Source organism: Cyprinodon variegatus, unplaced genomic scaffold, assembly GCF_000732505.1.
Source record: "Cyprinodon variegatus isolate N-32 unplaced genomic scaffold, C_variegatus-1.0 Scaffold175, whole genome shotgun sequence".
Taxonomy (NCBI): Eukaryota; Metazoa; Chordata; class Actinopteri; order Cyprinodontiformes; family Cyprinodontidae; genus Cyprinodon; species Cyprinodon variegatus.
In genome coordinates, this window is record NW_015150628.1 from 1,212,220 (window position 1) to 1,228,448 (window position 16,229).

Below are 16,229 nucleotides of genomic sequence, written 5' to 3' on the forward strand. Positions count from 1 at the left end.
CAACATATTTTAAAATGTGGAGCCCATGGTCTTCCCCCATAGTGGAACTCTAGATGGTACCACCCAATCAGTCCATGATGTCAGCCACATTCCCCCAGTTGATTGCACTCCCACAGCACCAGAAAAGAAAGCAGAAAATATATTAAGCATTTGACAAAATTAAATAAACAAAAGTTAACCAAATGTGCGCGCTACAATTGGAACTAATGTCTTTAAAATTGTCAAAAACAAACCAATATACTTATGCTACTGTGATTTAAAAAAACTTATGAAAAAATGGTGTTGTGTGGGCTTACTGACCATGTGACCATCACACACCCAAAGAGATCCCACATAGGCCAGAGGTAACATGCAGACTTCATCTATAAAGGTCTTTGTGCTTTTAAGAAACAGAGCCAACAAATAATAAAAAAAATATAACAGCTTCATAAAGTAGAGAACTTCCTGAAGACCTTTTCTCTTGTCAAGCAGATATCTCTTCAATAGTGATCCAGGCTTAGGTATTGGGGAAACACTTGTATGTTTCATAAAGTCATTCACGCATTTATTCTACTCAGTGGCCTGCAGAGTGCATACTCCTGTAGACTCAAAATATTGCCCAGCCATACTCGAGTTGCTTGTCCAGACAGTTTTTTTTTTCCTATCAGAGGTCACCTCTAAATACACCTCTCTTATACCTCTTTCGTACACTGAGAGGAGAAAGATAAGATGTTGATTTGATTTTCAAGAGCAGCTCTATAGAAAGCATTCCCTTCCACTGGTGAAGAAGTTAACAAACTGCAGACCCACTGGAACTCTAAAAGAAAGGTGTGATCATCCTTAGATATTTAAAAAATGAATTGAGGTTTAGGTACTGTGCATAGAAGCAGTTAACGGATGGTATCACATGTAAATGTGACAGCAATTGACTGTAGAATGTATACTGCTGAACACCTGGGAATTCCCTCAGTTAAAGGTATAGTGGAGGATGTTCTTTTACCAGGTGGATCATCTAAATAAGTGGTCCTTGAGTCTGTGGAAAAATTGCAAATCTTCTTTTGGATAGTAAGCTTGCATTAGCGATTCAAACAGCAAATTTTAAACAGAGCACGCACGAGGAGAAATGGGCGTTTAATAGGGGTTCCCTCTCGGGAGCAGTTACAGGGTTGTGCATGTGCATTTTTAAAAATTAGTGGAGAGGGCGGGTCTTTTCAAAATTTCCTGAAAATCCTCCACTGTACCTTTGATAAAGTTAGTTATCACTTTAATATCATGGCTGTTTTTAAGTAGCATATCCTGAATTAAACCATCTGTTCTTAGCCAACTCTGTTAATTCACTTCCTTTGGTTTTGCAGCCCTTTTCAAGTCTCTATTTGCTTTATCTAGAGAGAAAGCTGTGCAAACATGTGTAACCTTCTCATTTAAACCCATAATACTACATTGCAAACACTATGCATGTGTTAATATTAGATCCTAATATTTATAATTTTTTTTTCTCTAAGATCAAACATTTTAGATTGTAATAGATTTCACAGATCTTTTAAACTTTCTCCTCCTTGCATCGGTATGTCTTCCCTGGATTTCATGAGACACAGCAGGTTAAAGTGTACCTGTATATGAGCTATTGAGATCAACTTTTCAGTTGTCTTAACAACTGTCCTGTTGCAATGGCTACAATTTATAACAACTGAGTAAAAGTTAAAGGGTAGCATCACAGATCCCTCCAGATTCCATGATACTTTTCAGTGAAAATATTCAGCTGTGTTTTGAGGTCATGATGTACTAGTTTCTTTCTTTACCTTTACTTAAGCTCTTACTACCTTTTGATAACATGTCTCACTATATTCTTTCTCTCTCTCTTAGATCACAATCACCTGAACAATGCAGCTTTATCCCCCCTGGGACCGGCCATGGCCTTGTCTCACCCTCACAACAACCTGGGAATTGGTTTCAATAAGTACACCTCGCTCAAGGCTGTGGGTGAGTTGAATCTCCGCAGACATAAGTACAAACATCCACTCCGACTGAGCAGAAAGTAGACAATTTTTGACTGTATTGTTTAGAGGTTTTTCTAAATACTAAGTAATAAAGTCTTTGATTGGAAAAAGAAACGCATAGAACATGGATTAATGCATTGGTGGCCCTGAATGAAAAAACAGGGAAAATACAAGCCTATTTTACCATAGCAGGTGTCATTATGGGTTATCTTTCATTTCTACATGCTTAGTCTTTAACATTCAAATTGACTAAAGTTGTCATGGAGTGAAAATTATAAATGAATAAAGGATAAACTAAGCTCCAAATCCCTGGTTTTATTGCATCTCTTGTTTAAAAATAAACAACTGTTTCTCATACATCGCAGTAACTCGAGTCGATAACTATTTCAAAGCTTTTATTGTTGCCTAATTGGATTTATGTAATTTCATGGGATCCTTTCATATCACTAAACATGCTGCAGCCATCTCTTTTTAGTCGTTTTGCTGCTGGTCATTTATATTTGTGACATCAATCAACAATAGACTAATATAGTTACTGGGCAAAAAATAAAAAATAAAAAAAATCAATTGTCTGTACTTTGGGAGAAAATTGCCAAAAATAATCTGTACAATAAACTGTCACATATCTGAACATTTTTTCCCCCAGTTCCGTTACAATACTGACGTAGGATGTAGACATTAGTAGGGAGATTAATCAAATTGAACTCTGGTCTGTCTCAGCTGTTGTATCTTTGGGCAAGACACTTACCCACGTTGGATTCTTACTGTATAGTGGTCAGAGGGTCTGCTGGTGCCTCTGTATGGCAGCCCCACCTCTTTAAGTCTGCCCTCAGGGCACCTGTGACTACAATTTAGCTTGCCACCATCAATATGTGGGAAAAAGGCTGAATGTAGTATTAAGAGCTTTGGGGTCGTTAGAATTTTTAAGGCACCATGCAAGTATAGGCCATTTACTATGTAATGTTTTCTGTGTGAACACATATTTTGATACCTATTGTCAGTGTTTAAGTGCAAATGGTTGTTCTAAGTCAGTCTATTTGCACATCTTTAATTAAAATGGTTAATTTAGCCTTTATCTTTGAGGATCGCAAAATATTAGATTTGTTTTGTGAATGGGATTTTGTTTGGTATTTAGCATTAGTGAACCTAACAACACCCATAAAAAGCAAGATATGAGAACTGCCCCATAATTAAGTTGGACTTTACACTTTTTTGGCTCCCGGAAAAAAAAATGTTAAGCAAAGCAAATAAACTTGTCATTTAACACGGACGTGGTCAAAAAACAATAATAAAAAACGACTTTTTTAAATTATTATTATTAGGTTTTTGATTTAAAATCAATGATCATTGGCAACACTGTTCATTCACAATCATTAACATTGTTAGCTGCTCGTTCTGGGTTGCTTCAACCATTTTTTAATTGACCGTAATTGACAGCATTGATGACTTTTGCATTTTTTGTAAAGAGTCATCAGCTAATATAGTAATTGAATAATCAAAATCTGGTGTATATAGATTGCAAAGCATGCAATTGCTGAAAGAAAAATCCCACACAGAGCAATAATTAAGCCAAAAAAACAAAAAACGAGTTGTGCATTCAAAATGATAGCTTCTTTGTTTGTAAATATCCTCCTCAGCTCCTCAGCTGATATATTTTAGCTTCTGCAAGTTTAAATTCTGTTAAAAAATCTCCCTAAATTACATTTTGCTATCCGATAATTAAACCAGAGTAGTTATTGTACTGTTCCCTTGCAGCGACAAGGTCATGGCTTAGATTCCTGGCAAAGGCTTTTCCTGCATGTTCTCCCCAGCATCTGGGGTTCTCTCCTCACAGTCCAAAAACATGACTGTTAGTGTGTTTGGTATCTCTAAATTGCCCATAGTGTGCAGATTTGCATATCTTTGCCCCCCTATCTATCCATCTTATTCTGGATAAGCAGAATAACATTGGATTGTCCATAGATTCATTGGTTAGTAAAATAAAATAAAAATAATATCTACATTTTTTTTGTGCTGGTGGGGGGAGAAACCAGACTTAAATTGATCATAAACATTGTGTTTACAGGCAGCATTGTTTTGCAAATATAGCTTGGGGAATTGATGTCCTACAGCCAGCTGACAGCCCAACAGCTTTCCTTTTTAAAACTAAACCAGTATGACTATTGGCATAAGGTTCTGCTTGATACTTGTATATTAAACTTTATTGAATATTATTTGGAAGTAAAATTGTGTAGAACAGACATGGAAAGGGAGGAGAGAAAGGAAGAGGGGATAAGAACCAAGGGAAGGGAGAGAGAGACAGGAAAGACTGTATGAAAAGAGATAACATAAAGCAAAACAGCAAAAACAGAGAACACAGAAGATATACAGTAACTCCTAGATGTTTGCTTCCGTACCCGTAAGAGACAAGGGGAACAGAAAACAGAGAGCATTACAGCAAAAAGAAGACAACAGACAACTAAAGTAAACTTTACAGAAAATCTTCAAGAGTAGCAGCTATCCTTTCCATGTGTGTCAGAGTCAGAACCTATGGTGTTTACACAACATTAATCAGGGTGGTATACATCTGTAGCTGCAGCTTAGTGTTAGTGTGTAGCAGTGAACACCTGGAAACAAACTCCAGTGGTATATATGCATGAGCATGCTCGTGTATGAAGGATTCACAAAGCTTCTTCAGAGGGAATGTATGCTTAATAGCAGGTGTGGGCGGCCCCAGACTAGACCTGAGAAGGGTAGATACACCTGTAGCCTGACCCCCTAGGGGCCAAACCCCAAAAGGTTTTTTAAAAAATAAACATAAGATTTGATGTTGGATGAAGATCATCAATGCTATGGGAGCTATGCATAACCCCACTTCTTTCTGAACTTAAGCCAAATCTTTTGTTTCCTCTTTCATTACTGGTTGAACTGATTATTCCAGGTATATCTGGCCATGGTTGCTGAGGTCAGGCACACCTCGATTGATCAGTTTATTGGGTAGAAAAAGACAAGAAACAAAAGTGCTGCCTTAAGTTAAAAACATAGTGGAATGGTGCATAAAGCAATTGAGATCTGCACCAACATTTTTGAGAACTAGAGTAACGGAGTAGTTTTCAGAGATCAAGAAAAAATTTCAGAGTGAAGAGAAGAGTGGGTGATTTTGGTTAAAAGAGAAATCAATAACTGTCTGAGAACAATTTAGAATTGATACTTATATTAAAGGGATAGTTGAGGTTTTTAGACATGAAATTGTAAAAGGTCCTTGTCTGTAGCTTAGATGCAGCATTCAATACTGCTGCTAAGCCTCCTGCTGTGAGAAACTAACATACCAGAGAATAAGTAATTTCCACTGCCATACAGGGGCAGTGATAATCAAAAGTTTTTAACCCTTTAAAGCCTGATCCAAGAATAAAACAAAACAGAAAATTACTTTTTTTTGTTTGAATTCCTTATTTGCCCGTTTAACAAAATATGTAAAAAGAAAAAACAGAAATACATTTTTGATATTAGTAATTTATTACTATGCGATAAGTCAAGATTATTTTTTGTGTAGTCTTCTACTGGCTGTTATCAGGTATATCTGATTGTGTAAAATAGGATTTTGAGCAAAGTTTTTACCATTCAATTATGCAACAGGTGTCAGACGCAAAACATTTCAGAAACCGTATGTATCAAATCCGATACATTTGGCATTATAGGGTTAAGCTAGAGAAACTATACATGTGTTTTGTTGGTGTGTTTCAGTCATTTTAAAACAAACAGGCACTTTGTCAGACCTGGGTATCAATTAGGACGTTTTTTGGGCCACTATCACTCCGCCTTGTAGACGGAGTGATTTTTGCAAACAAAAACAAAAGAAACATTTCATCAACATGACAAATGGTTAAAGGTTGTTAACCAAAGTGAACTATAAGCAATTATTAGAGATGAAAAATATGTAATAGCCTTAAATACTATATATATTGTTTACTTTTTAAATTCACCATTAACTACAGTGTGAACTCAAGCTCAGGACACAGACCCTCATCTCAGCTGTTGTAAACAAGTAGACAAGCTTTTTGTAAATAAAATGAAAGACAGAGAACATATTGCTGACAATGGATGAAATGGGGAACGCATTTAAGAGGTATATGGGTGACTTTTGAATAATCCATTTTAATTAAGCTCTAGAAGGACTGTTTCATCATCCTTCATCCAGCATTGACACCGGTAAGCCGTATCCCCTCTCCTGCTCAGCGGTCTCCTCCAAGAATGTCTACCCAGCAGGATGCATTATCTAATAGCTTAACCAAAGGTTTTTCTAGGAAAAAACTATACATTTTAGATGCAGTATTTATGGATTAATCTACCTGACGAAAGAGCTTGATCAGAGAGTGATCCTCCAGTAGAACTTGCTGGGTTACAACATACGTTTTCACGGCAGTTCTTAGATGTAAGTAGAAAGTAAAACGTGGAATGCTTCGATTTGAAACGTAATGAGAGCACTTCAAAAGAATACAGACCCTTGTCCACAAAATTCACCAAGGGCCTGGATCCCCTTGTCGTACCATTGGCTAACTGATTAAAACTTCACCCTATTTTGTCAGGTCCGAGGCCCAGTATAGACATTTTCAGCTTAACATTTTAGTGCAGTGTTTCAATACTGTAATGAATATGCAAAGTAACGTTCTTAGAATTATCCCCATAGAGTAGTAAAAAAAAACTAATAAAGAACTAGAACAGCTCTACCATCACATGTTTATAGATATATATACATAAATATATATACACACGTGTATAGGAAATACAGTAGTGACGAAGATGAGGAAGGACAGCTTGACACATTTATCTGTGCTCTTTATCGACTCAATGCGCAACCAGATATGAATGGAACAATCAGAGCTGGAGATAAGTGCATGAGATGCTGATACTGAAGAGTTTAGGACAAAAAAGCAAAGTTTTGAAGGGCAACAGATTACTCTCAACAGAGATGGTAACAGAGGTTCTTTAATTGAAGTTTTTAAAAATGAGAATAGCGTAGAAGCGCAATTAAAGCTGGAAGAAGAGGAAAGGAAGGGGAAGATATATGTAGACTAACTGGAAAGTGGCTGTGGAGAAAATAGAGATGTTCCCATCTCATTATTCTGCTCTGTGGCTGAAAAACAAAGGCTGATTGCGGCTGCAGCAGAGAACCAACTACTCGAAAATGAGCGTCAGACACATTTCAGTGAAAAACACTTCAAAGTACCAAATCCCTCACACACTGAGGTGCAATATGCTTCACTATTGCTCTCCCCATTTCTAAGTACTGAGCTCAGTCCCAGTTTGAGGACACACATGCTCGTCTATTTGGTACCTGCTCTTAACATCACAGTGTTGCAGATATGAATAAAGGCACCCACAGTACAGTGTTGTTGTTGTTTTTTTGTTATTTTCTTATTCCAAAAAAGCCCTGGCTAGAACACTTTATATTTTAGAACTATGTATATGTATAAAATAAGTTATTACCAGCTTTTTGCACCTTTCCAATTGTATTTTGGTTATTTCTCTGTTGTAATAAGTTCCAAGTCTTTGAAGTTGAAAGGCCTCCAAGCCACTACCCTTATTCACAGCTCCCTACATGGATCATCAGCCAAAATAACTGCGTTAATCTCGCTGGGTTGCTCTAAAGTTTAAATACTGTACATTTACTGTACATTTTACTGTAAATGCTTTTTCTGATCAAAATATAATGATTTAAAGCAGAACATTGGGGGAATGGTTCGGTAAATTTGCTTTTAGAATCTGATGACATTTTACATAATATATATTTTGCAGTCAACACAAGTTAACATTTGATAAGCTTGTTACAATTCTTTTGAAAATGATCTTTTTTCTCCATTTTTTAAAGATTGAACAAAATAAAATTACTAAAATAAAGAGATTATAAAACTTTCCAATTTTTTTTTTTTTTTTTTAAACTGAGGCCAAATTATATTGACGGGGAATGCGGCAAATGCTCACCATTCATCCCTTCACACCTGGTTATCAGGTTGGTAATAAACAAGCCACTTGGTTCAGAGATCCTCACTGTGCACACAAAGTCATGGTTAGGGCACAAAAACAGTTTGGATAGCAAAGCTCACAGTTTGCCAGGTGAAACAGCAGGTCTCATGGAGTCTGCTCTCTTTTGAAAATCTTTTTTTAATAAAATGCGGTTGGACGGCTGCAGCAGAGATTAATTCTTATCAGAGCTGAGCGGAAGCAGGCTTAATGTGTTAACCAATATTTAATATTAGTCAGAGCTCTGCTGATGATTATCTGGATTTAATCAGATTACAAAAAAAAAAGTCAGGTCATTGTGGGAACAAAATGCATAAGAAAATATAGAGCCATTGCTTACACTGGTGATGTTTTCAGATATCTAAATATGACTTTAATGTTTTATTAACTCCTAAGAGATGTGAATATAACAACCAGAGTATGCTATTTAATGAGATTGCTTTTTGTTTATGTTATTTAGTTTGCATGATTTAATAATTGAATAATTTAAGTTTTAATTTTTGTGCACATTTTATTAGTAGGAGCAGAAAAATAGGGATACATTTCCTGCCATTAGTAGGCGATTCATTTGTTAAAACTCATCACCATGCACATGTATAACATTCAATGCTTAAAAAGGCATTGCCACAAAAAAAAAAAAAAAAAAAAAAAAAAACTTTTTAAAACAGCAGATACCTAAATGTTTCTAATGACACAAAAAGAAGTTCAACTGTTTCTTCAGGAGACTTTCAATTATTGAACCACCACTGTGGTTTTAAGCTCTGAATGTACCAGCAAGTCCCCATAGAAGCAGATTGTTTTTTTTTTTTATACGACCGAGCGGTTTATAATTCCTTCCTCTCCCTAACCTGTTTGGTGTCATTTGCAGAGAAAACATACAGCATTGTGCAGCAGCAATGCCATAACACCTTTCTGTTTAAACCAAAGACCATTTCCGTGTGCAAAAGGCCTAAGTTTCAAAGAGGTTAAGAGTTTCAGACCTGCAATTCTTTTAAAAACCTTTCTTGGAAAAGCGATCCATAAACTCATCAGTATACACGAGATGCAGTAAAACTCCTAAACAACTTTTTTTTTTTTTGGTCGCATTATAGACAGGAAATGAAATATTTTATAAAAGAGAAAACAACTAAATTTAGCTTCCAAAGATGCTGAGGGTAAATTGAATCGTATCCCGAAAATAGAAGGATTAGGAAACGTTAGGAAACAACAAAGCTTTGCCAGAGGAAAGCCACAGGACTTTGGCACAAACACTTTTTAATATAGCTATTTTAATTAAAGAAGTAAGACAAGAGCAGGTGCACTGGCAGCCAGAAATGATGAATAATGGTTTGAAGAGAAAGTAAGAGGGCAGATTGTGGAAGTCAGCTTCTAGAGTAGCAGTGGGATCAAAATAGTGGTTTTCTTTGTATAGAACATACACAAATATTTAAGATGTATGCCGATGCTTCATGTGTCAGTTTTCAAACTAAACTCAGCTCAATTGGCCTCTAAGGGACCTAGCTTCCTTTTCCTGACCTGGATATGTAAACTTATCAGGGAAAGCAGGGAGGTCAGACCTGACGGTTCAATCTGTGGACAGAGCTATTGATGAAGTCTAATCATTTCCTGTTTAGTGGTTAAACAAAATCATACATTGTTCAAGGAACACAGGAAGAACAAAAGTAATGGTCAGGTAAAAGATGACCTGTAGATATGGTGACAGGTTCTTGACTGGTTGCAGAAGCTCTTTGCTTGAGCCTTCTTTGGTACAGTTTCTATGTGTACTGACCACCTCAGGGGTCGATGAAGGGTGGATTCCTCTGAGAGATGATTAATTGATCAGCAAGTCCTTAAGCTCCTCAGATGACAAAACGATAAGCACTTTTTAAAGCTCTCTAGAAGTGGTTCAATGTGTTTCCGTCCTTGCTAAACTTAAATGCTGTCTGTATTTTGGAAGTTCAGTAAAAAAGTTTGGTTTGTGAAGATGATGTGGGAGTCAGGGTGTTTTTGCTATGTATGTACACAGGCTAGAAAGGAAGGATGGCCAGAACAAATGAGGGAAAATCACTCAAGGGATAGAAAGGTTTCCATTTGATGGAAATATGCTGCAGGTGAGGGCGACGTGAGTTCTGTAACACCCTGATATCGGTACACCAACCATCATTTACATAAAATCAAATTTCACCGCCTCTCTTTCCACCCCCTCACCGACAAAGAGCAAAATGATAAAACCATGCAGAGTGCCAGAGAATGAAGGCTTACTTGCCATAGGATTTTACGTTTCCACCAAAAAGGCTTCTTTTCTGCATGTTTGGGCTCATATAAAGCACAACTTTAAGAGGCACCAAAGTTTATCAGAAGATTAAAAAAAATGTATTGCTGTTTTTTTTATTCTAACTTATCTAAAAAAAATCATTGGTGCTTTGCATTAAATGGAAAAAACATTTGATTACATCTTTTTTTTTAATAAAGGTGGGAAATTATGCAGGATGGATATTGGCCAGATAAATGGTAAAAAGCAAAAAAGTCCATTAAGTTTTAACCACATGCTGCAACAACATGTTTTTGCAAAGTTTACAAAACCTATTAAACTGAAGTTTAAGGCTAGATGTCTCAAACGTTATCAATTAGCATTTTACAGAGCAAGCACTCCTAGAATAGCTCCTTTAACATTCTGTGCTGCATCACAATTAATCCAAACAGAGCATGCTGTAAAACTCAAAAATCCTTATGCAGCTCCAGCTTATGCAATTATAATGCAGTGGCTCAGACTTAACCTAGGGCAATTTTTAGGCTGTGAGTGGAAAAGAGCAAAGCTGATGTTTAAGAAGAGTAGGAAATATGTGAAATATGGAGTTGAAAACAAAACTGAGGGCTCAGGAAAAACAGTGGCCCAGATGGGAGATTCTGCGAACTAAAGAGGATGTTGAGTAATACTGTCAGAGCGGATCTCGCTGTCAGCTCCGCCTGGCGACAACATGTGTGGAAACACTTCAGTGGACAGCAACAAACGCTGTTCTTTAAAGGGAGGGTCTGTTTAATTTATTGTCACTGTGCTGTCCCATATTTTTCAACAGTAGTCCATTGCCAGCTTCCCCTCACTAAGAACCACAGTATTTCAAAGTTCTGTTCTATGAGGAAAACGGAAATGATGTATTTTTCACCAGCTAAACACTACGTCATCAATTAATAAGCAGGATGGGTCATGCCATCAGGTAGCATTGGCTATCTTTTCCATTTTGCTTACATCTGTTCGTTTCTGTTTGTTCATCTTGGCTTGTTTTTTTTTTCTGAAAAGCTGCCTTAGTTTAACCATTTAAAAAGAGACAATGATTTTATTCATGACCAATTTTATTTCTCTACAAGGTTGAAATTTTAAACTGAAATAAAACATTTTTGAGTTAAATTGTTAGTTTTCTAGGCCAGTGTTTTTAACCCTGTTCCTCAAGGCACACTGCTCTGCATGTTTTGGATGTTTCTAAACTTCACACACCTGATTCAGATGATTGCAGTTCAGCAAAGCCTGATAATCCGCTATCAATTGATCACAGGTGTGTGGAAGCTGGGAAACATCTAAAACATGCAGGGCAGTGTGCCTTGAGGACCAGGGTTGAAAAACACTTTTCTAGGCTTCGGTATTGTCTCAACATGGGGAGTGAGGTTGCTTGCAGACCAGATGCAGAGAAAAGTGAGTCAGAGATTAGTTCTTGTAGGTTTAATGAAGAGATACTGAGGCAAACATCCAAAAATACCAAAAACCAACAAACATCGGGGAAACTCACATAGGAAGCCAGAGACAAGGAAGCAACAAACAACAAGAAACCAGCACTGAAGAAATGCACAGAAAGAGTGTATATGGTAGACAAAGCAAAGACTGGGGTAATCAGCTGATATGGAGCGGGTGTGGATGGAAGAGACTAGAGCAAGGGGAAGGAGACAGGCACAAGGGGGCAACAGAGAGCAACTTAAGACTACTTAAATATATCACAAAAATAGAAACCAACCAAGGATAAAAAAAAAAAAAACAGAATTACTCAGAATGAAAAAAACTAAAAACTCAAAGTCCAAGAGGGGAGAACCATAACATATTGTCCCTACTTCACCTCTGTTTCATGGATGCTGGTTATTTAGTTTAGAGTCACAGTAACACAGTAGAGTCCATGGTAGTGTCCCAAGCCCATAACATCATCAGTGACCCTTCACATCCCCACCATGGACTGTTCTCCCTGCTGCCCTCTGATTCAAATAATGAATTAAATGAAATAAATGAAAATAGGGAGATTCTGTTAGTCTCAAAGGCATACTATGCAACATTTTTCAGTTAATCAATGTGTTCCATAACGTTTTGGATGATTAAATGAGTCATTTCAGGTCGAACAAAGGTTTTCTCGGCTGCCCTGGTGGTTTGTAGGGGAAATAGTACTTGCAATTGCAGGAGCCCTCGGCCCGCACCCACAGGCTCAGAAGGCTCGCGCATCGCGAGAGTCGGTCTTGCTTTACGGCGAGAACTGCTACACGCCCCCAGTGAAAGGCATGCTCGTTGCTAACGCAGTGGCGATATTTGTGCAGTTATCATGGCGGAACCAGTGAGAAAACAGCGAAAGCCCATGTCGGAAACGTGCTAAATTTTTAAACTTGAAAATTGGAACAAAATAGTCACTTACCGCAGTAGACATGGTGATTCGTTGCGTTCGCCTGTCTGCTAAGCTCAAAACAACCGCACCTGGCTTGACGGAGAAACCAGGAGAACAGCTGAGCATATTTACGACAGTGCACTTTTACTTTCGCCCTCTGGGGGGAGCCTTGCTGGAAAATCTACACCGGTTGCATAGTATACCTTTAAGATAATTGTAAAAAAAATTCATACATAAGCTTTGACAATATCATGATCATTTATCTATTTAATTGCAATATTTAATGAATAGAAAATGAAAAGGGGTCATTCTCAATTTTCAACATTTTAACAAGTGTAACTAAACAGAACAGGTAAAGAAGTTTAATACAAACCATAATAGAAATGATGTTTAAAAAACAAAAATGCAGCCACGACAAAGACAGTGGAGCTGTTTATAACTGGGCGAGGCCAGTGAAAGGTAATTCTCAAGGAGCTTTTTCGTAAAGTTTGTCAAATATTTTTTCAGTATATTGTAGGAAGTGCAATAAGCCGCGTGTATCTTGCATTGTCTCTCATAAGCTTCTCCTTGTTCTGTGTTTGTTTTTTTAAGCTCAAAGAGAATCGCTATTTCACTTTATCTGTTTTCTGTCCTCCTGAGCCAACACATTCTGACTCTCATCTCATCAAATACTGACGCTTTAGACCTAATCTCCCTACACGTCACATACTGATGCAAAAGGGGTTCACCCCTATCACTATATTGATGCCAAAGTTAAAAGACAGGTTGAGGACATTGTATCACATAACAAATTTTAGCCAACAAAGTTGTTTTTGATAGCTTTGTGTGGTGGCATGTATACTGGTGTTTCTTTAGGTTTAAGGGTTAGGGATAAGGTAAAGGATGGGTTAGTGCTACTTCATTAATTTGCAATTCAGTGAACATTTTCGCAAGTTCCTGCCACAACCTGTCATGCACCCTGAATGTCAATAAATGATGTGAGGGAATGACCAGGGAGCAATATTTGACATGTCTGGAAGGAGAATGTGTTGCATGAGCTCCTATCAAAAAGTTTTACTGAAATGTCACTTCAACTAAATTGCATCTGGTGTGTTCTGGCATTTAAAATCTGTTCATATACAGTAATCCTACTGAATATATTTTCAGTAAAATCTGTATTTTCTTTTATTTTTCCTCCAGACACAGGTGTAAGAGACTACTACAAGAGCTATCCGATGGTAGATTACACCCACCGCCAGTCTCCTCCAACTTTCCAACCAATCAACTTCCACCCCAAGGACAAGCCCTTCCTCCCACCTCCAGATGTCCATGCACCTCTGGCCATAACCATCAACGCCTCCCAGATGCCCAAACCTAAGATTTCCAAAACCAACACACACCCGCTCACCTCCAGCTCGGCCTTCAAAGCCTGGGACCCAAGTAAGAGCCACATCCCGCACCCGACAGCCACCCACATGAGTATCGGCGCGCAGCAGCACCATCCCATCCAGCAGCAGCACCACCAGCCGCTGCACCAGCAGAACAGCCGGCGTCAGGCCTACTCCCACAAGCGGCAGTTCAGCATCGAGACGTTGCCAGAGCTCTTCTCACAGCCGTTGGGCTACGGCCACTCACCACACATGCACCCCAAGCACAAGGGACTGGCCACCAACAGCAAGACAGAGGTGACAGTGTGAAGGAACAGAGAGGGCGAATAGGCAAAGACATGGAGTTCATCCTGAAAGGGATGTGCTTTGATATCCTTAATATCCACAGCTTTGGTGTTGTGGAGGAGCAAACAAATATCACATCTGGGATTTTTAGTAACTGCATTTTCCTCACTGTTTTTAGCAAGAACTGAAAAAAACAGCATCTGTGTGTGGTATTTGTATATTTCTAAGACCACTGGATCGAACCCCAAGCGGATAAGCTGTGAAGGTGACGGAGCAGCAGGTGACATTTCTGACCCTTTGAACATGGCAGCTTTTCTAAATAATTGAGTGGCCTCTCAGTGTGTTGACACACATCTCTGCATTGTCTCCTCCTGCATCTCTGCAACCTTCTGCTCCCCTCTGTAGCACCTTTCCACCATGCCCAAATAGTCAAACTCCACACAGAGACTTTATTTACCCCAGAATCCCTTTTTCCCGTGAAATTCCTCGGCCTCTCATCAGCTGAAAGAATATCATTGTGTTGTCAGCTCTCTTTGCCCTGCGGTTTTCTGAAGAGTGAGATATCAGCCTTGCGATTCATACCAGAGAGGAGGGTGAGGGTTTGTGGGAAGTGTTTGTCTCAATCTAGAGGCAAACGCAATGAGAATGATCCAAACCACGTGCAGACTCCCACATGCATACATGTACACAGTCGTCAAATATTTTCTGCAATGTCAAAAAGCCTGCAGACTCCACTTCCATTCCCCCCCGGAGACAAACAGAAACACAATTTTCTCTCAAAACACTAATTCTCTGAGACTTGTGAAATGAATCGGTGAGCTGTCTTATTGTGTGCAGGGACTTGATGAAATGTCTCCTAAGCTGAGGATGTTTATAGCTGCAAAAGAAGCTACTGATGCTTGAAAATTTGACAGAAAAGTTCAATTTGTCGAGCAGGATCATTGTGAAGTTCCCTGGTGTAGCTTGTGCCAGTGTTTCTTTATTGATTGAATACCTCCTCTGAGATACATCTTGCTTTTTTCAGCTCTATGCAAGCGTAGTAGTCGTCAGAAGTATTTATATCCTTTGAGGTTTTCATTTTTTCTTAGCGGTAACGCTATTCTTTTTCACTGGGATTTCCTGTGTCAGACCAACTAGGGCATCACTGAAGGAAATCGGAAGGAAAGGGATTGATGTTTATTTTTTTTAAACCAAAAATAGGAATCTAAGAAATATGGTTTCCCTCCAGATTCACCCTCTTAACAACTCTTAACAAAATCCAGTGCAACCAACTGCCCTCAGAAATCAATCACTAATTTCCACCTATATGTTTTTTATGTTGTTCTAGCATATGAAATTACAAAAAAAAAGCATATTGATGCTTTAAAAGCTCAAGGGGTGTGAATACTTTCTTCAAGGCTCTGCAAACACCGGCTTCCAGATAGATTATTACCAACATGCAGGGTTTCTGAGTGTAAGGAGAGAAAGCCCTGATGCATACAAAAACACCTTTACAAGGGATGCCTGAGTGGAGCCGTTTGATGCGAGTGTTTAGTGCTGCTGCTTGCGCTGCAGTTTGCTTCACTCCCTCTTAATGAAGTGTCTCAGCACTACAAGTGAATGACTGCTAGCACTTAAACAAATCACTAATGTAATTCATGCCTTGGACGCATACAGCTTACACATCAAGAGAGCAGCTTGGTCTGAGGCTATGCTTTCATCCAAATAGAGGAGCAAAACAGAAGAACTTTTTATCCATACTAATGCCTATCCAGCAATTTAGATGTTTGGATTTACAGGTCTAAAATTTTATTTTTATTTAGATTTTTAATGATACGGATATTAGAAATGCAAATTATTTCCTTCAATGTTCTTTTTTCAGTTTCAAGCCATTCTTTAAGACCTCTTTATTTCAACAGCCTTACAGTTGTTGAGAATGTAACACATTTATATTCTCAACGTGTCACATGCTGACACTTGATCAAAACATTTGGCGTCACATTTGAGGG

At 38.2% G+C, this 16,229-nt stretch overlaps 1 protein-coding gene across 2 annotated transcripts in view; it reads left to right on the forward strand.

Moving 5' to 3' along the window:
- LOC107087158 (protein shisa-9-like) overlaps positions 1-16,007 on the forward strand; it is a 134,572-nt gene extending 118,565 nt beyond the window's left edge. For both annotated transcript variants that reach the window (XM_015378577.1, XM_015378578.1), the window contains exons 5-6: positions 1,843-1,959; positions 13,769-16,007. In XM_015378577.1, coding sequence (XP_015234063.1) covers positions 1,843-1,959; positions 13,769-14,265 — 614 coding nt within the window. In that variant the 3' untranslated portion in view covers positions 14,266-16,007. The remainder of the gene's footprint in view (positions 1-1,842; positions 1,960-13,768) is intronic.
- Positions 16,008-16,229: the final 222 nt, after the last annotated feature.